Raw genomic sequence first — 21,726 nt, forward strand, 5'->3', positions numbered from 1 at the left:
GAAGACATCTTAAGGGATGTTTTTAACGTGTGATATTTTATTGTATTTTTGGTTTTTATGGAAGCCGCCCAGAGTGGCTGGGGAGGCCCAGCCAGATGGGCGGGGTATAAATAATAAATTATTATTATTATTATTATTATTATTATTATTATTATTATTATTATTATTAAATTAAGCACTGGCCATAGGTGTGTGTGTGTGTGTCTCCCTGTATCTATATCTGGCCTGTTCCTGCTCCATCCCTACTTAACTGCCTTCTCTTTTTCTCACGCAGCCGAGCAACTGAACGGCATCGGAGGTTCGGTGACGGTGCCCCCCGTCCCTGCTCCCACCTCTCCAGATAAGCAGCCCTGTCTGGTGTCTCCGGCGGCAGCAGCGCCCCCGCCGCCCCACTCAGCCCCCTGCCCAGAACCTAGCCAGAGTTCCAAGAGCGGGCAAACCTGGGGGACGAAGGTGGGAGAGATCTCTACAGCGACTGCAGTTCCAGCCACTTCAGGGGTGGTACCCAGTAGCAACGGAAACACCAAGCCTGACGAAGAGAAGGCCAAGAAGCTGTTGTACTGCGCACTTTGCAAAGTGGCTGTCAATTCGCTGTCTCAACTCGAGGCCCACAACAAAGGTAAAAACTTTTTTTGGGGGGGGGAGCATGTTTTCATGAGATCCGATTTCTCATTACCACTTCATGGTCCTGTTCACTGCTCACTTTGCAAAGGTGAGTCGGTCACGACTGGACCTAATGGTCAGGGGTCCCTTTATCTTTAATTTCTGCTTGAAATTTGACATACCTAAGCTGCCTTTTCTGCTGCAGGATTTCAGACTCATCAGCCCAAAATCTCAGCAAGGATAAAAGCAACTTGGTAGTGGTGGTATGAATCAGGTGAAAATCAAGGGGCAAGTGCTCCTCCTCCTCTTCCCTGCCCCTCTCACAGCTTTCCTGTTTTAAAGTGCTTTGCAAAGGAAGGAGGTTGGGCATCAAACTATCATCACATGCATCAGTGTAAGAACATGGTAGTTTGGAAAAACAGTTTTATGAGTTGTGTGTTCCAGCTTGTGATAACCAGAGCTGTATAGTCTGCATTTTAGAAAACAACATTCCCCGCCCCTGCCCCTCATGTTCTGCACCCAGGCATTCCAAATCCTGGGGATTCTGAAACTCATATACACATTTGCATAGCTTCTTTGTCCTCTTCTGCGTAATTAGTTCTAGTTCTGGAGAGACTGGTATGGGCAAGGAGCTGGGCTCATCAGTGCTAGAATTTGCATTCAACCTCCCTTTTGGCTTCTCGCAAGGTGTCAATCCCCACTTGCTTTCCAGCGGAACTTCAGAGCCATAGCCAAAGTCATTCAAAATCTCTTAGCGCCAATTGAACAGCACACTGAACAGCACTGAAGTGCAGTGTGTAAATATTTCCTTTAGTGTCTGAAGACGAAGCTTTTGTTTTCTTTCTTTCTACGGTAAGAAATGGTGGAGATGAAAGAAAAGCGTTCTGTGTGAAGGCTCTGGACTAGCAGAGAGATGTGAGGGGACAAGCATGTGCAGGATAGCTGATCCAAGGCTGTGTCCAATCTCGCGGATTCATGCGCCCGTTCATGGGTTGCTGTTCCCATGTGTGCACTTGTGCTTTCAATTTTATACCTCTGAAACCTTTCTCGGTGTTTCCTGTCCACACTCGTGGGCAGTGCTTGATGAGATGTATTCATGCTGTGCATTGTCCCCTCCTCACATGTAGTACTTCCCCATAAGTTCCAGAAACCTGAGGCCCATTGTGACTGTGCGTACAGATATTTCTTTAGCTCTGCATGCACCTTTAGAACAATATGCAAGTTTTCCAATATACCCAAAAGAGCAGTCAAATGTAATTTTAAGGTGTGTCTAAAAGAAAAGTATCCCTCTCTCTCTCTGTGTGTGTGTGTGTTGCTCCAAGCATGGCAAGTATTTGAATTCACTTGCATGAAAGACTGCCAAATGTTTCCTTTGCTCTCCTTTTCCTTTCTCACCTCCTGTACCTGCAAGGCCACATTTTGTTTTAATTTTGAATACAGCTACTCTGTGCAAGAGGAGTTCTGAGCAAAATGGCTGTTTAAAAAATAATGGCGAATGCGCCTTCAGCAGCAACCAGCGTCCTTTCCTTTGGGCTGATGGAAACAAAATAAAAGTAGCGGGGGTGGCACTAGATGCCCACCCCAAGTGAAATGACACCACATGTGTAAAAAAACAAAAACAAGCCTGCCCACCCACACAATGTGCTTCAGTGCATCCAGTTGGGTGACATGGTTTTATATTTGATTTTTTTTCCTTTATCAGATTAGCTGTGCATCCATAAGATAAGAATTTAGCAGGGGGAAGGTGCAGACTGCCACTTGAATGAAGACAATATGCAAACACAGCTGCAATTCCACATTAACCTTGTGTGGATGAGCCCCAGATTGGAATAGAACAAGAAGGCATCACCTGTTGTGCCACTGCCCTAGTAAAGGAGGGGGTAACCTTAGGGTGGCGCTGTGGGTTAAACCACAGAGCCAAGGATTTGCCAATCAGAAGGTCGGCGGTTCGAATCCCTGTGACAGGGTGAGTTCCCGTTGCTCGGTCCCTGCTCCTGCCAACCTAGCAGTTCAAAAGCACGTCAAAGTGCAAGTAGATAAATAGGTACCACTCCGGCGGGAAGGTAAATGGCATTTCTGTGCACTGCTCTGGTTCGCCAGAAGCGGCTTAGTCATGCTGGCCACATGACCCGGAAGCTGTATGCCGGCTCCTTCGGCCAATAAAGCGGGATGAGCGCCGCAACCCCAGAGTCGGCCACGACTAATGGTCTGGAGGGGCTAAAGTTAGTAAAGGGACCTCAGACCATTAGTCGGCCACGACTAATGGTCTGAGGTCCCTTTACTAACTTTAGCCCCTCCAGACACTGTTGAACTCCAGCTCCCATCGCCTCCAGCCGGCATGGCCAATGATTAGGGGTTATGGCAATTCTGGAACATAAGGATTCTTCCATCCCTGTACTAGTCTTTGCTGATCTTAAGTAGTCTCATGCGCATCTTCTACACCCTGCTCAATCTTAATAGCCATTGCCCTACTATGCCAGTAAAAAATGCTCCATTTCTCCTCCTAGCCCAACTTTCAGCACCTGATAAAGACACAGGAGCCCTGCCAGGAAAAAAAGTGGCAACCTTCCTGACACTCCTTCGTCCTCTCTTTCCCCTGCCCCAAACTCAGCTCTTTTGTCTCCTTTCCCCATAGTGCTTTGCAGCTTTGGCTTTGTCACCATGGAAACAATAGCTGGAGCCTTGGGTGCGGCTGCAGAGCCCCTGTTGGCAGCCCGTCAGGCATTCCCCACAAAAATGAGCTCACAGGCACAGGAGCTTAAGTTTCCTGTGGAAACCCCTGCTCCCTTCTCCCAACCAACTTTCCAGGTCTGGAGAATCGGGAGACGAGAGCAGCGCAGCAGCCGCTCTTGAGCGAGGCCGTGCCTTTCAGCAAGCTGTATCCTTTCTCGTCCCTTTGCATGCCTCACCTCGGCCTGTATCTCCCTTCCACATGCATTAGCATCTAGGCAAGAGCCACAGCGCTCTGGCCGAGAGGCCGCTGAGCAGCTTCAAAGGAAACTGGAGACGTTGGAAGGGTCCCACGGGTCAGAACTGCGATGCCTCAGCAGCAAAGCCAAGGCCATCATAGCAAGCAGGGGGACCCAAGACATGTTAGCGCCTGAGGAAGGAAATCCGAATGGTGCTTCTCTCCCCTTCTCTGTCCTCCTCCTCCTTGCATAGAAATATATATATATATAATAATAAAATAAGCAATGGATCATTTCTCACCCTTCGCTGGCAGCCAGCATTTGCTGCCTGTAGGCCTACTCTGCTCCAGCCAGCCCTGGCAGGGGGGGAAGGCGAGGCAAAGAGAAGAGCTTTGCCTTCCATTTTGGTAAAAATAGAATAGTAGGGTGTTCTGTGGTACTGAGTCATTACCTGGAAAAACCTTATACTTTGCTGAGAACCGGTAAAAAAAGAAGGAAGGGTTTGTTAGAACAGGGCTGGGCTTAACCATTGTGCCAGCAAGAACAAGGCTCTCGCCTGGTTGGCACCTTGTCTGTGGTATCGTATTCTGAGGCTTATCCCCTAGTCCAGTGATAACCAAACTTGGGTCTCTGGCTGTTTTTGGACTACAACTCCCATCATCCCTAGCTAGCAGGACCAGTGGTCAGGGATGATGGGAGTTGTAGTCCAAAAACAGCCAGAGACCCAAGTTTGGGAGGCTCAGCTCTAGTGCCTCTCTCTGTTATAGACAGTTCCTCAGAACTGTCGACAGCATGAAGGGGCTGTTTTGTTTTGTTTTAATGATAATGGTAATGCTTAGCACTTTATTCAGCAGATTTCAATTATTCAAAACCCTCACAGGCATTATCTAAGGTCCAAGCCACACATTGTGGTGAAAGCCTTTTAAAGAAACGTGCTTAGGCCGGGGGGGGGGGATGCTGGTGCCCCCCAGTTTGGATGAGGACCATGAAGCAGGTGAGAAGGGAGCTTAACCCGTTCCCACCCATGCTGTTTTTTAATAATAATAATAATAATAATAATAATAATAATAATAATAATATTTATACCCCGCCCATTTGGCTGGGTTTTCCCAGCCACTCTGGGTGGCTTCCAACAAAACATTAAAATACACTCATTCATGAAATATTAAAAGCTTCCCTAAACAGGGCTGCCTTCAGATGTCTTCTAAAAGTCTGGTAGTTGTTGTTCTCTTTGACATCTGGTGGGAGGGCGTTCCACAGGGCAGGTCCTACACACCTTTGGGAGCAAATAGGAGTTTGGTGGGAGAGGAGGTGGTGTTGACAGAAAACAACAGCACAGAGAAAGGATGGTAGTCCCTTTACCTATCCCAATCCGGATCAGGGACCCCCCCACCCATGGCTGATTTAGAAAAAAAGAAAGAGATGTGGGCAGTTCTCAGCACATTGGTGAAAAACACTTTTAATACAACCTGTAGTTTGGCCCAAAGTAAACCTCCCACCAGCTCTATAAGTAAGTGTCGTAATTCTCCCCCACAATGTAGGGACTGGTGATAGGACTGAGGTGGAAGAAGAGTGGCTTTTATTATTATTTATTAAATTTGCCTACCGCCCTATACCTGGAGGTCTCACTTAGGCCACCTCAGGAGTTAGTTGGTGGCTGAAGCAAGATTTGGGCAGCACCAAAAACGAAAGAAAGCCTCAGAACAAGTACTTTAAAATTAAATCTTTTATCGAGTAATCATAATCCTTACGGAACTATAAACTGCCCAACGTGTTTTGTTTGATACTAACCTTCACATGCGTGGAGAGCCTTACTATTGAGCCCCTGAGGAAGGCTGTCATCAGCTGAAACACATTTGGCATTTTATTGCCTCACAAGGACTGTGTATTATTTGAACAGGACTCATTTCTCAGTGCATCTTCTTTGGCTCCCTGAGCTGGGATTTGAACCAGGCTTTTCCTGACTTCATAGCTCATACTCTTAACTGATATGCTACAGTAGGGGATTACTTTTCCCATCGTTTCCAGAAACGGCTGGATTTAGGAACGTTGGAAGCTGCCTTATATCAAGTCAGGCTCTAGCTCTATGTTGGTGGTTCTGCAGCAGCGGCACATGCCATGGTGGCAGCGGCGGAATCAAGGCAGTGGCAGGGTGGGGTGAAGCGTGGGGAGCTTCAGTTTGGTGGCAGCAGTGACACAGGTGTGCACATACCTGTGGGGCCCCTGGCACTAACTTTGAGCTCTCCTGACCTTGCCGCTTCCTCACCCCACCCCACCCCTGGCCTGAGATGCCGGGAACTGAATTTGGGACCTTCTGTTCCAGAGTTATGGCCACCTCGCCTTAATAAAGCAAGCTTTTGTGAAGTTTGGAATTCTGCCTCTTCTCCTGACAATTGGGGGGGGGGTAGGATGGGGAGAACTGTACTTTTGGATGTTTTGTGTATATGTGGCTGGTTTAATTTTTCTCTGTCCCCTCTTCATGAACAGTGGCAGCTGGGTAGTTGCAAGGTAGGGTGTGTGTGTGTGTGTTTGCATTCTCTAACTCTGCATACTATAAAGGGGACCCCTGACCATTGGGTCCAGTCGTGACCGACTCTGGGGTTGCGACGCTCATCTCACTTTATTGGCTGAGGGAGCCGGCGTACAGCTTCCGGGTCATGTGGCCAGCATGACTGGCGAACCAGAGCAGCGCATGGAAACGCCGTTTACCTTCCCACCAGAGCGGTACCTATTTATCTACTTGCACTTTGATGTGCTTTCAAACTGCTAGGTTGGCAGGAGCAGGGACTGAGCAATGGGAGCTCACCCCGTCACGGGGATTCGAACCGCTAACCTTCTGATCAGCAAGTCATAGGCTCTGTGGTTTAACCCACAGCGCCACCTGCATCCAGACATACCATATTTTTCGCTCTATTGGACGCACCTAGTTTTTAGAGGGGGAAATCAAGGGAAAAAATATTATTCCCCCCCCCAGCCCCAAAGAGCAACGGACAGGCTGCGCTCTTCCTCTTTAGCCTTGAGCAGCATCTTTAGCCTTGCACAACGGGATGGATCGTGCCCGCTGTCCACCGGGGCTGGACTAGATGACTCCTGGGGTTCCCTTCCAACCCTGCAATTCTGTGACCTCAGAAGTTGTTGGGGGTCTCCACCACTGGAGGCTTTTAAGCAGCAGTTGGGGGACCATCTGCCTGGCGTTCTTTAGCTGTGATTCCTACATTGTGAGGGGGCTGGGCTAGATGACCCTCGGGTGGCCCTCCCAACTCTATACAGTCCTACACTTCTGCGGCAGGAGATCCACAGCCACTTCACACAATGCCCACTCCCAATTTTCATTGGAGAGACATGTGGCTTCAGTGTCTAGGTAGGTACCCCCCTACCTGCCACTCTTCCCCCACCCCACTTAAGCCGAGGGAATTCCTGCCCAGAGAAGCTCCCAGGTGAGTCAAGGGTTAAGATCTACCTCTGGTAAATGGCTTTGTATCCTCCCTCTTTCCCTTTGCTCTTCTTCTTCTATGCTAGTTCCTTCTGTTGTGTTTTGTTTAATCTGTTTTTATTGTATACTAAAATAAAAGCTGCAAAGTTTCCTTTTTTATAATATCCACCCCCCATCCAAACTAAAACTTTAATCTAGATAAAAACACTGATCCAGAGGAAAATAAGGGGGTGGAGAAAGGACGAAAAAAGAAAAAGAGGTAGAGATAGAGAGATTTTTAAAAAGTTGGCTTCTTTAGCCTTGTGCAGCCTCCTGCGGCTGGAGAGGCATGCTAGGCAAAAGAGGAAGCCCGGGCAGCGAGCGGGATGGATCGCGTTCGCTGCCCGGGCTTCCTCTTTAGCCTTGCGCAGCCTCCCGCGGCTGGAGAGATTGCGCAAGGCTTTTCTAGAGGAGGGAGAAGGGACTGACTGGCCGCGTCAGTCCCTTCTCCCTCCTGGGGAAAAGCCCGCCAGAGCCGCGCGAAGCTTGTGTGTGGCTCTTGGGGGCTTTTCCTGCTTGCCTCCCCCCCTGCATTTGCTCCATAGGACGCGCAGACTTTTCCCCTTAGTTTTTAAGACGGAAAAACTGCGTCCTATGGTGCGAAAAATACGGTACTATACAAATGCACAAATTAATATCAGGTGCAGAATTCAGCATCTATTGGGCCTCAATGTAGAAAGCAGGCAAAAACCCAAGTGTTTGGCCCTTGTGGCTGCAGAGGCAGAGTTCAGCAGGATTTCTAGCAGACAGCAGTATTTCAGTGCCCTCCTTACTGCTTTGCTCTTTGACCAGTAGAGCAGAATAAATTTTCAAATAAAAGCATATTTGTTTAATTTGTACAAATTCAGCTTTTGGGGGACATAATTAGGGTTATCTTGGTTTAGGATTTGGATTCATTTTTTTCGCACAAAATATGCACAGTCCTAGTGTGTGGCAGTGCAACTCTTCTTGTCACATGCAACATGCACACACCTCATTACCTTGTGTTAGAGTAGGTTATTGCTTCTCAGGTGAATGAATCCAATCATTTCTGAGCTAAACCCACACAAGAGGGGTGCCTGGCCCATGGGCAAGGATATTCCAGGACACTGAACTGTCAGTTTTTTAAAGACCACATCTAGCCCTCTTACTTAAAGCAGAAATAGGGAACTGGTGGCGCTCCAGATATTGTTGCGCTACGGCTCTCATCATCTTTGACCACTGAGTTATGCTGTCTGGGGCTGATTGTAGTCCAAAAACATCTGAAGGGCCACAGGTTTCCCCATCCCTGACTTTAAAAGGTGTAAGGTAAGATACAATGCCCAGGCAATACCCTACCCAGTGACTCAGTAACATGGAAGCCTGCTCCTGCCCATGGGTCTTGCTTACTTAATACATGGACACTGGTACTTGTGAATATAATCTGAATATATTTTTACATTTGTTTTATTGTAACTTCTAAGAAAATAAGTGCCTGTAAACTCCTGACATCTCTTGAAACGAGGTTTTATGTTGTTTTGCACTGAATTGCAAAGGGCCCTCAGTGTAACTCTAGGCCCCCTCACTGCCACCAAATTTCAGGCTATAGGCATGTCCATTTTTAGGTTTCTTGACATCTGCTGGCTGTCAAGTTTGTTAGTGTCTTGATTTGATCCGATAGGCCTGCCCAGAGGCTCCTGATGTCATGCATCAGTAGAGTAGTTGTGTTTCGTGTCAGCTGCACACACACGACAGTTTTTAACCTATGGGCTTCCTGGGTTTCCCCTCAAAACCCTGTGCGATTGGCATAAAATTAATGTATAGCTATTTGAAAGTGACCTTGATGCCTGCCGTAGAACTTATATCCATCCAGTGCCAGGTTGGAAAGCAGACCCTGGCTTCCTTGCCTCTGCCCTCCCCCTCCATGGCCATTTTCTTATGGGCAAGGTGGGGGACAATGCTATAGGTCATGAGTGGGGGACCTGGGCCCTCAACAGAGAAAGCCAGATGTTGGGGAGAAGAATGTTAACTTAGCTTCGTCCTTGACATTCTTGTTTGCCATGTTCTGGGAATGTTGTGCATAAGGGGATTCCACTGTTTAAATCCCTGCCTGAAGCATGAAGTAGTGCAGTGATGGCCCAACTTGGCCCTCCAGCTGTTTTGGGACTACAACTCCCATCATCCCTAGCTAACAGGACCAGTGGTCAGGGATGATGGGAACTGTAGTCCCAAAACAGCTGGAGGGCCAAGTTTGGCCATCACTGAAGTAGTGCAACCCAATACAGGTTTATCCACCTTAGTGAGAACTTTGTTATTACCATGTCCCCTTCCATGAGGTTATAACCTAAATTTGAGGTGGCAATTGTAAAAGAACCTAGTAGGGAGAGAGGGCAGGGAGAGTTAAGCTTGCTGTGAGGAGATTTCTAATCCCAGAGGGATGTTCTGAGAACAAATGGAGGTTCTGTGGAGGGAGGTGTTAGGTCAATGTTTGAGAGGTCTGTTTTTTGCTCTTGTCAGTGAAGTTGCCAATTGTACTTTACTTGTGACATAAAAACAGGCAGCAGATGTTAAATAAGAAGATGACATATTGTGCCCCTTTGGCTAACCATCTCTTTGAAATAAAAACACATTCCTTTGCTTGCGGAAGGAGCTATGAGGGAGCCTGGTGGTTTTGCTGAGGGAGCTGGTTCTGTAAAGAAGGTGCCACTGCATAAAAGACCCTGGTCCATGTCCCCACTGATCTTCCCACAGGGAACCATGGGATGCACAACAAACCATAGGTTAAATTCCTTTAATTGTAGGAATATAATTTCTATAATTACAATTAAAATAACTAAAGTTTTCACTTAAACCCTTATATTATGGAGGGCTGGTTAAGATTAATGATCCATTTTGTGCATAGCACTCGCTGTGAAGCAAGCATCGAGCCTGGAGTGCTATAAAGAAGAGTTCTGATGAATGGAAGTACCTCAAGAGGGTGCTTTGAGCCTTTATACTTACAGAACTGCTTCTTGTTCTCTTCCTAGGTACAAAGCACAAGACTATCCTGGAAGCACGCAGTGGGTTGGGGCCTATCAAGGCATATCCACGCCTGAGCCCCACCACTGGAGGGGAGCCAGGCAGCCAAGACCCCAGCGCTCAGGAGAGAACCTTCCACTGTGAAATCTGCAATGTCAAAGTCAACTCGGAGATCCAGCTCAAACAGGTGAGGAGGCATTTTAATAGCACGACAGCCCTATTTTGCTGGTGGAGGCCTCTGTGCCGCTTGAAAGAATGTAAGGGACACAGTATAATCAAAGTTATTTTATTTTATAATGCTCAGCTATGAAAGAGCTATGTGCCTCTGAGCAAACACGGAGTACATTTTCCTCTCCTCTTAGTAATGGCAGGTTTAGAGAACAGCAAACTTTTGTGTCGAAAAAGCACAGCTTCCAGGGCAAACTTCAGCTCCCTATCAGGACTTCCTATTGCAGAAATTTAATCACTGGCTTTAGCCCAAGTCACTGGGACAGAGTCAGCTCACCAAACAGAGCAAAATGAAGTGGTCTCCCATTTTGATCTTTGTTGAGAGCAGCAGCGTGCGGGGCAGATATAACCCACGGGGCACAGCTCCTGTCCACGAGGACCCTCGTACCTACAGGACCGCCTCTCCTGGTATGTCCCACGGAGGACCTTATGGTCTTCAAATAAAAAAAACTTGGAGATCCCGGGCCACAGGGAGGTTAGGCTGGCCTCAACCAGAGCCAGGGCTTTTTCGACCGTGGCCCCGATCTGGTGGAACGCTCTGTCACAAGAGACTAGGGCCCTGCGGGACTTGACATCTTTCCGCAGGGCCTGCAAGACAGAGCTGTTCCACCAGACCTTTGGCCAAGGCACTCTGAACCCCTCCTTCGGTAATCCTCACAGAACTCTAGCCCAATGGTTCTCATTAATTTGATTCTGGATTGGTTTTAGAATGAATTGATTCTAGAATGCATTTCAATTAATTGATTGTGACTTTATGTAAACTGTGTTACTTTTATTTGTTGTTAGCCGCTCTGAGCCCGGCTTTAAAATTTTATTATTACAGCAGTACCTCAGGTTAAGTACTTAATTCGTTCCGGAGGTCTGTTCTTAACCTGAAACTGTTCTTAACCTGAAGCACCACTTTAGCTAATGGGGCCTCCTGCTGCCGCTGTGTCGCCGGAGCATGATTTCTGTTCTCATCCTGAAGCAAAGTTCTTGACCTGAAGCACTATTTCTGGGTTAGCAGCGTATGTAACTTGAAGCGTATGTAACCTGAGGTACCACTGTATTATTATTCAGTGGGGCTCTCTGGTGCATTGTGCTCTGTTAATTTGGAGTGGGGAGAACATTGGCGCTGCCCACCTCAGGCACCAGACAACCATGGCCTAGTCCATTATTTGCTCTCTGTGTACAAATAATGCCTGGGCACTCCAACAGCCCATTGACTCTCCCCTAGGTATGTGCACAAGGAAACAAATTAGCAGCACCGGTGAGCATGTCAGAACTTCACTTACTGAATTCTGTGCACGCTTGTTGATGGATTGGGGAAGGGAAAGAGATCTTGAGGGAAACCAGGTCAGGGAGTGAAGATTCCATGGTTGCTCCTAAGCATTATGCCTGGTTCTTCCTCTTTGTAGCACATTTCCAGTCGACGGCACCGGGATGGAGTAGCTGGGAAGCCCAACCCCTTGTTGAGTCGGCACAAGAAGCAGCGAGGCATGGCAGAGCTGCAGGTGAGTGGCAGTATTGGCCAGGGGGGGGCAGGGGCTGGGGGCATCTCTCCGTTTGGAGTGGGTTGGGGTAACTGTGCTCAGAGCAGTACGTACTGGACAGACTTTGAGAGCTGCCACCCTGCACCTGACCATATAACATAAACCAAGCAAAACAAAGTGTCTGAAGGCACCTTTTTGTTCCAGGGTGTTTTTCATTTATAAAAATAGACACCAACTCTACAGGACTGAGGCATCTTCAGCCCCCACTCCCCATGTCTGTTGGGGTGGGGTCAAGCCCCTCCCCCAATATTGAGGAGGCCGACTCCTTCCTTGCTCCCCTCCCTTTGTCTGCTGTCTTGCGCTGCTTTGGCAGATGCCGCGTGGCCTGGCTGGAGGTCATCCTAGGCCACGCAGCAACGGAAGACACCGCACAGACACTTGGGAGACCTGCGACAGTCGTGTGACATCACGCATGCTTAACAGGCCCCGCCCCCCAATGTTGGGTGCAGCTTAGCTTCCTTTTCTGGTTGGGGAAGGGCTATTTGCTTTGCACGTGGAAGGTTCCAGGTTTAGTCCCTGGCATCTCCAAATAATGTTGGTGTCGGGAGTGGTTCAGCTATAAATCACACAAAGTAAGTGAAGTTAACTCTTTATTAGGAGAAACAAGGCTGCTCAATAGTGCCAGGCTTCACCCAGCAGTATATTGCAGAGGGTAACCCTCTGCTAACAGGGTCGCTGGGAGCAGAGGGACTCGGGAGCAGCAGTGGTTTCACCCACTATATACTGCTGGGTGAAGCTGCCATCACACACTGCCCCTCCTAACACAGAGGGAGGAGCAAGCTGCATTGTCAGGCCGATACAGCTTATTCCTCCCTCAGCCTCTTTAAATGGCTCTGCTAAGGCATGGGCTCACTCCTCAGCGGAGCAGTTTAAAGCAGCCCCACCCCATCTCTGGCTTGCGCAAACTGCTCCTGCTCCCCAGCTGAGCGAGCCCCCATGCCTCACACTCAAATCAGAAGGACATTGGGACTCAGCTGGGGGGGGGCAGGGCCTTTGTGCCCCTGCCCAGCTGAGCAGCACAAGGAAGCCCTGGTCAGGAGCCAGGGTGAAAGCACCACAGCTCCCTCGGTGAGAGTGGTGGCAGTTTCACCCTGATACCTCACGGGGCTGGAGCCAACGCACCTTGTTCCTTCCTCCATTTCAACATCACGGTGCCAGATCACGATGTGGAAAACCTGACATTGCCCAGCCCTATTCCCTGGCGTCTTCAGCAGCCTGCCTCATTTCTGCTCCTTGGCCTGCCTCCGCTTCTGCCTCTGATTCTGGACTGCTCTGTGGTGCTGTGGGTTAAACCACAGAGCCTAGGACTTGCCTATTAGAAGGTCGGCAGTTCGAAGCCCCGCGATGGGGTGAGCTCATGTTGCTCAGTCCCTGCTCCTGCCAACCTAGCAGTTCGAAAGCACCTCAAAGTCCAAGTAGATAAATAGGTACCGCTCCGGCGGGAAGGTAAACGGCGTTTCCGTGCGCTGCTCTGCTTCGCCAGAAGCAGCTTAGTCATGCTGGCCACATAAAGCGAGATGAACGCCGCAACCCCAGAGTCGGTCACAACTGGACCTAATGGTCAGGGGCCCCTTTACCTTTACCCCCTGGCGTCTTCAGCAGCCTGCCTCGTTTCTTCTCCTTGGCTTGCCTCCATTTCTGCCTCTGATTCTGGACTGCTCTCTGCCACCGCCTCTTCCTTCTCCCTAAAAACCCTATTACCTTTTCAGCTTTTGACACCGTCTCCTCTCTCTGACCAGGCATTGTTGTCCCACCACCAATCCCTTAGCTCTGAGCCTTCTTCCCTTTGGGGTTTCCCAGCTGGTGCCTGCCACCACCCTTCTGTATCCAGCCAGTCCATTAAAACTGGGGATGCCCACTCCTGGGACCGTGCAAAAGCTGCTGCCAGACACTACTGAGCTAGATGGACCAAAGCTCTGGCTTACCGTAAGGCAATCTCCTACATTGCCTCTGACGCCTGCCTCTCTCGTTTTGTTTCCACAGGGCTCCCTGGCCTTCCCAAAGGAGCTTCCCAAGTCGCTGGCGGCCGGATTGCTGCCCAATCCGCTGGCTGTGGCAGCAGCCATGGCAGCCGCCGCTTCCTCGCCCCTGACGCTGCGACCAGCCCCGACGCCCCCGCTGTTGCAGGGCCCGCCTCTGACGCACCCGCTCCTGCGCCCGGCTCCGGGGCCCATCCGAACTGCACACGGACCCATCCTCTTCTCGCCATACTGATGCCGCCCGTCCACCCACCTGCCTGCCACAATCCCGGGACTCTTGGCACCACTGGAACCGCCCACCCCGGCAACTAGCAACAGGTCTCGGCAACGTCACATGGCGCCCGGCCCCATCCAACGGGAGCGATTTTTTTCTTTCCTTTCTTTTTTTTGTTTCTTTTCCTCTTTTTTTCTTTGTAACTAGAGATGGAAATATTTTTCTGAGAAGAGAAAAAGGGACAATCCCACCCTCACACAAACACACACGCACGCACCTGCTCTCAACCCCATCTGGGGTCCCTGGCCAAATCTGCACAAGAGCCAGGGTCTCCCACAGGCTGGGCCAAGGTGTGTTTGTGTGCATCTATGTGTGTGTGTCAGTCACATCTCCCGAGGTACACAAAAGGTTGGGGAGAGATAGTGCCTCCCCAGGACTCTGTGGAGCATCGAAAGGGGAGGCAGTTCTGGTACCTCAGGGACTGATCAGCAAGCAATTTCCTTCCATCCCAGAGCTAAGGGGGGGCCTTGCCTCCCCCACTCATACAAGCCATTGTCCACTTGCACTGAAAGGGGTGTGTGTGTGTGTTTGTGTGCACGGGACAGAAGACAGGGCCTCCGGAAGACAGAGCCCCTACTGCAATAATGCTGGCCGGCACCTCCATGTACATATCCCCCCCCCCGATTTCCCCACGCTCCCCTGTGCTGGCCCCACCCTCACTGCGCTTCCATGCAATGGGAGCCCCCAGTGGCCCCACCACCGCTGCACCTCGACAAGAGACTGGCAGAGCAATTACTGTGTTCCCATTGCCCTCACCCCCCATTCCTCTAAGAGGCAGACAGACATAAACTCAGCATCGTTTTCTGTTCAGAAGTGACATCCACACACCTGAGTCAGACAACCGCTCCCTCCTCTACACCACCCACCCTCCCTAGGTAAGGAAAATCAAGGGAATCTGGGCTGGGCTGTTTTTCTTCTTTTAAAGTTACGTTTCGTTAAATCTGGAGGAATCAGGAAGAACTCTGAATTGAGAAAGTGAGTGCGATCCCATCACCTAACCTGGAAACCATGTGATTGGTATGGTTGTGTGTGTGTGTGGTGATGAAAAACTGGGACTCACACTGCTATCTCACTGAGTAGGAGCAAGGGCTTTGACTCATCTGACTGGGTTGTTAGCCTCGACTCTTGGCTCCTAAGTAAAGAAGAGCAGGGATCTCTCTAAAGGAGTTCCTTGCATCTTGTTCTGCCTGTAGACCTTCCCTTTGGCTTATTTGAGCTGTTGCCATGGTAGCACAACATCTCTCTGTGTCTCCTTCCCCCTCTGCTTTTTTTCGACAGAGTTGGGTCCCCATCCCTCCACCCCTTTCTTGAGTGGGTGGGACATTAACCAGGAGGCCAGGTCATTAGTTTCCTGGAGATTAAACAGCCTCCTCCTCTCCAGGCCCCCTTCTCCTAAAGCCCAACCCCACCCGGCGCACATAAAATTCCAGATGCTTGTTAAATTCCCTGGCACGCATCCTAGTTGGCGCCTATCCATGGATTTTGCGTGTGTGTGTGTGTACATTTGTGTGTGTTGATTAATGGAACAACGGAGGTTCGGGTTCGCTCTCTCTCTCACACACACACATGCATGCATGCATGCACCATGGTCTGCAGTTTCCCATCTGCCCCGAGCAGAACAACAACGCAAGGCCCGGAATATGACCCCGTTGACCAGGGAGGAAGGTCTTCCATGCCATGGCCATTAGCCACACTCCTCTACCTTGCCCCTTTCAAAACTGTGACTGATTTTCAGAGCAATAGAGACACTGGCGTATGTGGGGGGAATGGGACCCACCTTCCCCCTAGCTGGCATGAATCACGCCAGTCCTGTCCCGCGTTACCTCAGTCCCTCAAAGCCCACAAGGCAACCTGTCCCCCTCCCTCTGCCCATCCCAGGTGTCCTGTTCACCCCAGAGTGTCTGTCTTTCCATCTGCCATCCGTCTGTCCATGCTAGACTTTCTCCTTGCCCTGTCTCCCGCCCCCCCGCCCCACCTTTCTTGCTGACACCAATGCCTTTCTGCTTCATCCCATATAGCACCTTTGATTCCTCTGCCCCTTGACAACAATAAAAGTGATAAGGCTCGTTTTCGCCTGCATTCTTCGCCTCTGTCGGGGACTCCAGGGCTCAGCATGGCGGCTTCAGACTGGGAGCAACCCCAAGGCTCTGTGGGCAGGCGTGTGCTCTGATCCCAGAGCCCACTTCAGATGCTGAAGGGAGGGAAGGCATGGAAGTTGCAACTGGCAGGCATTATGAAACCACTGCATTGGATAGGACTGGTATAAACATGGGGAAGATGGCTTTCCTTTTCCTCCAGTGCATCTTGTTTGTTCCTGCTCCACTGACCTCAGGGACACTTAGCTAGAGAACCCATCCTCTGGATCTGGTCGTGAGAATGTCACTGTACAAAATCCCAGAGCCTTGGGATACAGGGTGGGGATTTCAGGGGAAGCAAATTCCCTCTCCATTCCCACTTCCACCCCTACTGGTCAGATTTGTGAAGATCTTGATAAGGGAGCTGCATCCATGGGTATAGCCCAAGAGGGGGGCAGCTCCCCCTCCGCCAATCAATACAAATCAATACAAATTTGAGGTCCTTTCCCTGCTAACAAAAATCCTGGCTATGCCCATGGCTGCTGAGTTGCAAGCAACTTTGATCTGCCTTCTTGTACAGCTTTAGTTACAGTTACCACTGGCTAAGAAACTTCAATATAGATTGTTCTGATTATCTTTGCCGTAAAATGAGTTCATGGATTCAACTAAATTTAACGCAGAGCAGACCCACTGGAATTAATGCACATGACTAGTTCCATTAATTTCACTGGGTCTGCTCTGACTAAAACTTAGTTGATTACCACCCCAAATTTTGACTACCACCACTGAACTCTAAAAACAAGAGTTCTGCTCAGACCAGTTTCATACATGACGATATACGTTAACGGCAGGCACTCCCAAACTCGGCCCTCCAGCTTTTCTGGGACTACAATTCCCATCATCCCTGACCACTGGTCCTAGGTGGTCCCTAGGTTAGCTAGGGATGATGGGAGTTGTAGTCCCAAAACATCTGGAGGGCCGAGTTTGGGGGTGCCTGATTAACGGGTATACGATGCATCTCCACGCTGCAGCTGTTTATTCCTGAGAATGTTTCCATGGCATAGGTAAAAAATGTTAAGCACACTTGAAACATTGCAGTTTCCAACCGATGCACGTTGCAAGTCTGTAATGTGCATCCATTGAGACTGTAACGTGATGCGTCCCTCAGAGGAGGAGATCTTGACTGCCTACACTGTCTCATCCTACGCTTGAACACCAATGTGACCCAGAGGTGGCTCTACCCTGAGGCAAAATGAGGCCATGGCTTCGGGCAGCATATTTTGAGTGCTATTAAGGAGAGTGGGAGTCAAGCAGATGTGACCTGCAGTGCATGGTTCATTGGGATGTTCTCCAAGCGCCACCAAACTGAAGAGCTGTTTGAGCACATGATGCTCCCGAGCATTTTCGGTTCATTTAAGTGTGGCTTGCGCTGGAGATTTTCCCACTGCCTCGGGGCGAACAGTTTAAATATGTTATTCAGATTTCCTGCCTCAATCACTGAAATGTCTTGAGGGCAGCCCCGCAAACAACTCCGATTGGCTCTGGGTTCTGTGTGCATGTCTATTTTAGACCTAGCCCTCTCCCAGAGAGAGAGAGATCATGCAGATTGCTGCCTCCCCTGGTTTTTAATCCTCCTTTTTCCTTGCTTGCTCAAGCAGTGCAGAGAAAGTGCAAGCAAGGGAGGGTAGATTAAGGACTGGGCTGCGTCCAAGTTTCCATTTTATCAGTTCATGTGACTTCAGCCTGGGGCTGGCCCATGGGTCTGAGAGTGCGGCTGCCTATAGCACAGAATTCACATTACAGAATCATAGAATTGTAGAGTTGGAAGGGACTCTGAGAATCATCTAGTTCAGCCCCCTGCAATGCAGGAATCTCGACAGCATCATGCACAGCCAGAGTACCACAAGCATTTCCCCAGGAGCCTTCTCATGCTTCTTGATAATGTGCTGCAGTAAACTTCCCAGGGGCTTAGGAAGAGAAGGTGCCTTTGACCATCTCAGCGCCTAACAAACAGACAAACCTTTCCTTGCTGGCAAGCTTTCACTTCCTTAGACATGCGGTGAGCAGCGCTGGCTCACGACAGCAGGGGGCAGAAGAACACATTTGTTCTCTGCACCACAGCACCTTCACCCCACATGTCCCATTGATCAGGGCTCTTGCTGGGCTTGCAGCATCTTCTCAGTCACTTGACTCAACACCCTTTCAATTCAAAATGACCTGGCTCTTAAGGTGCGACAGCCCTTAAGAACCATGAGTGTGGAGATATACAGATGTCTGTATATACAGGTGTCTGTTCGGTCTATGTACTGCAAACATCAAATATAGTATATAGACACAGTATATTGTGTATACTGTATACAGTGGTGCCTCGCAAGACGAAATTAATTCGTTCCGCGAATTTTTTCGTCTAGCAAATTTTTCGTCTTGCGAAGCACGAAATCCCATAGGAATTCATTGAAAATCAATTAATGCGTTCCTATGGTCAAAAAAAGTCCAAACAAAGCCAAATTTGGTACAACAAGAGTTTATTAACTGCTCTTTAAAGTCACACATACTGTAAAGAGCATTTCAAAATTCAAACCCAGAATTTTTTTTAAAAAACAGCAGAGTGGCCCAATGGTCACAGAAAATCATAAAAATGCAGAAAACACACACACAAGCTTCCAGATTCTTGCAAACCCCTCCCCAACACCAAGTCCTTGAATTCCAAACACCCCAACCCAAAATCCAAACCCCCCAAAAAAAGTTTTAAAAGCTTAACTTACCAAATGGCTGCAAAAGAATTTTTGGAAAAGCTTCAAAAATCACCAAAGTCTTTAAAAACCTCAAAAAAGGCTACTATGTACACTGCGTTCTATGAGTTTCTCCTCGAAGTCAAGTCGCAATTGTATTAACGGTGTTAAGAAAAAGGAAACAAACTTGCAAGACGTTTTCGTCTTGCGAAGCAAGCCCATAGGGAAATCAGTATACAAAAGGAACGTTTGATGTGCAGTTAAAAAAAAAATCTCTGCGACTGGATGATTACAGACATCTGACAGCAAGTGGTTTGACCCCCATGGGTTAAGTTATTGCTTGGCTATTGGTTGTCTATATCCACCCTGTGCCAATGGAACATTTCAGGCATTCACTTCCACAGCTCGCAGGCAGCAGGCAGGAGAGGAGGATGGGCAAAAGGACCATTAGAGCAATTGTGCAGAAGGTATTGTTGCTGCTGCCTTTAAGCTCTTTAAAGGTTCATGTAGTGGATAATCAACGTGTGGCACTCACTATGGCAAGATGTGACAGTAAAAGCTTAGATCAGAGGTTTCTGTCTTGCCAGACCTACTTTGTGTGTGTTTTCTTCTAGAACTCCAATCGGGTGCAAAGACGTGCAATTAGTATTCAATTAATGGGGTGCCTCTGAGCCTAGGAAATAGTTTTCAGCACCCAGTACTGAACTGAACACAAAAGCCCTTTCACACAAAAATCCAGTCCTGGTTAGCTTGTGTCATTTCTACAGCCTAATTTGGGTGAAAAGGTTGTTTTACATTTGCTATTGTTAAACGGCGGGTGTCAGAAATCCTTGCTTATCTACGGCAAATCAACCAGAGATCTTCTACCAGTAGATCCCAGGCTACCATCTGCCCAACCCTGGCCTAGAGAGCTTGTAAAAGGGATTACGCAAATTCATACAACATTGGTTGGTTAATTAAACATTAAGTCATTATAACTAAATTACCATACCTATAGGCTCATCTGTCAAGGCAGTACTTACATTTTTATGAAAGGCGGAAAGACACTTCAGGTTGGGATATGGCAGCTGTAGCCCAAGAAGCCCTGTGTATATAAATACAGACACAGAATTAATTCTTACTATTCTTACTATTTATTATATTTCTATACCACCCTTCATCCGAAGATCAAGGGCTGTTTACACTGTAACAAAACAAAGACACATACCATATTATTACATCAAGGTGAGCAATCTTTAGAGGTCTGTGGGCATATACAGATTTTTGAATGTGTGCTATGATCTCTTTTCTACCCCCTCCTGTGGATCAGCCTCCATGGGGGGAAAATGCTCAAACACACACTAGGATCCAGTAGAATTAATCTGAGCTTTGAAAAGCACATAGAGGTGAAAGGAGGAAGTAGGAAAGAGTGTCCCTCTTCCAACTTCCTCCTCCAGCTCTCTGTACTTGTCAGGTAAGAAAAAGGTAACAAGCTTTACCATGACCAAGGGGGTTTGTGTGTGTGTGTGTGTTTATAGGGAGCCTCAAAGGCTTCATGGACACCAGGGGGAGACCTCAAGGGTGCCACGTTGGCAACTCCTGGATTGCATCATGTCTTAATTCCAAGCAAACTGCTTCCCTTGCCATCGGTGTGTGAATGCTGCTGAGTTTGGCAGGAGAAAAGATGCTAGATATCTAGAATGACTTCCGGTCAACTGAGAGAGCTGGCTGGGGCCTGGAAGAATATCTGAAGGTATGCAATCTTGCAGGGGAAGTGCTACTAGCCAGGCATCCCAGGATAAATCTGGGTGGTTTCTATGGATGAGCCTGTGTTCTGGTTTCATGGGTTGTCTGAACCTGACCTATAGCAAGCACTGAGAGCAGCAAGGCTTATACAGCAGCAGCAGCAGCAGCAGCAGCAGCAGCAGCAGCAGCAGGTGAGAGCAGGTAAATCCCAGCCAAGCAGATTGCCCAAAGTTAAAAAACAAATGTAGGACACAACTCTTTCATCAAAGGGAGACCTGGATCCAAATCCCAGCTCAGTGCTTAATTTGGGTCAGCAATCCTTTTGTCTCTGCCTGGGGCAGCTCCATCCACTAGGAGATTAGGGGTATTGGAGTTCAGCAACATCTGGTTCCCCATCACTGAGTAAGGTACCTGAGGGTATCGGTAGCATTCCTTGTAGGAGTGTTGCCATCCTTTGCCTTGGGTGTGGGCCCTAAATCTTCTTCAATGAGAGAGAGAGCAACCCGTTCATTTTCTCTGTCCACACTTTCACCTGTTTGTGCCAAGCAGGACTCCAGGTAGTGATGGTGGTGGGGCAAATGAAAGGACCGGGTACTAAATGAGCAGGAGCTGTTGTCGCTGCTTGGACATCCACTGCATACTGCTGAACTGTGGTTATTAAAACTTGGCTTAGTACGTGCGAACTCTGCCCAGCAGCTTAACTATGGTTTGTTTACTGCCAACAACCCATGGTACAAACCCATGGTTCATTGTTGACTTATGAAATTTGGTTTGGCATTACATGAAAACCCAGCACTCTTCCTTGGCCGTGGTTTGTTTCATTACCCTGCCCCAGATGCTCACCAGACCACAAAGGCAAGAGCAGCTGGGAAATAAAACCAGTGGAGAAACGAGCCATGGTTTGCTTAATCATCTGTGTGACAACTTGCAGTTTGTAAAACAAACTGTGGCTGTGTGTTGAATGCCAACCAAGTCTATACTTTTCAGGTGCTCATCAATGGTTCCTCTTCATCCTGGAGAAGAGTGACTAGTGGGGTGCCACAGGGTTCTGTCTTGGGCCCGGTCTTATTCAACATCTTTATCAACGACTTGGATGATGGACTCAAGGGCATCCTGATCAAATTTGCAGATGACACCAAACTGGGAGGGGTGGCTAACACCCCAGAGGACAGGATCGCACTTCAAAACGACCTTGACAGATTAGAGAACTGGGCCAAAACA

General features: G+C 48.7%; 1 protein-coding gene across 15 annotated transcripts in view; it reads left to right on the forward strand.

Moving 5' to 3' along the window:
- The window catches only part of ZNF385A (zinc finger protein 385A), a 198,261-nt gene extending 182,222 nt beyond the window's left edge, over positions 1-16,039 (forward strand). For all 15 annotated transcript variants that reach the window (XM_083599419.1, XM_083599415.1, XM_083599407.1 and 12 more), the window contains 4 exons: positions 275-619; positions 9,969-10,147; positions 11,586-11,681; positions 13,704-16,039. In XM_083599419.1, the coding sequence (XP_083455545.1) occupies positions 275-619; positions 9,969-10,147; positions 11,586-11,681; positions 13,704-13,934 (851 nt within the window). In that variant the 3' untranslated portion in view covers positions 13,935-16,039. The remainder of the gene's footprint in view (positions 1-274; positions 620-9,968; positions 10,148-11,585; positions 11,682-13,703) is intronic.
- Positions 16,040-21,726: the final 5,687 nt, after the last annotated feature.

Source organism: Podarcis filfolensis, assembly GCF_964270895.1.
Source record: "Podarcis filfolensis genome assembly, chromosome: 2".
NCBI classification, from domain to species: domain Eukaryota; kingdom Metazoa; phylum Chordata; class Lepidosauria; order Squamata; family Lacertidae; genus Podarcis; species Podarcis filfolensis.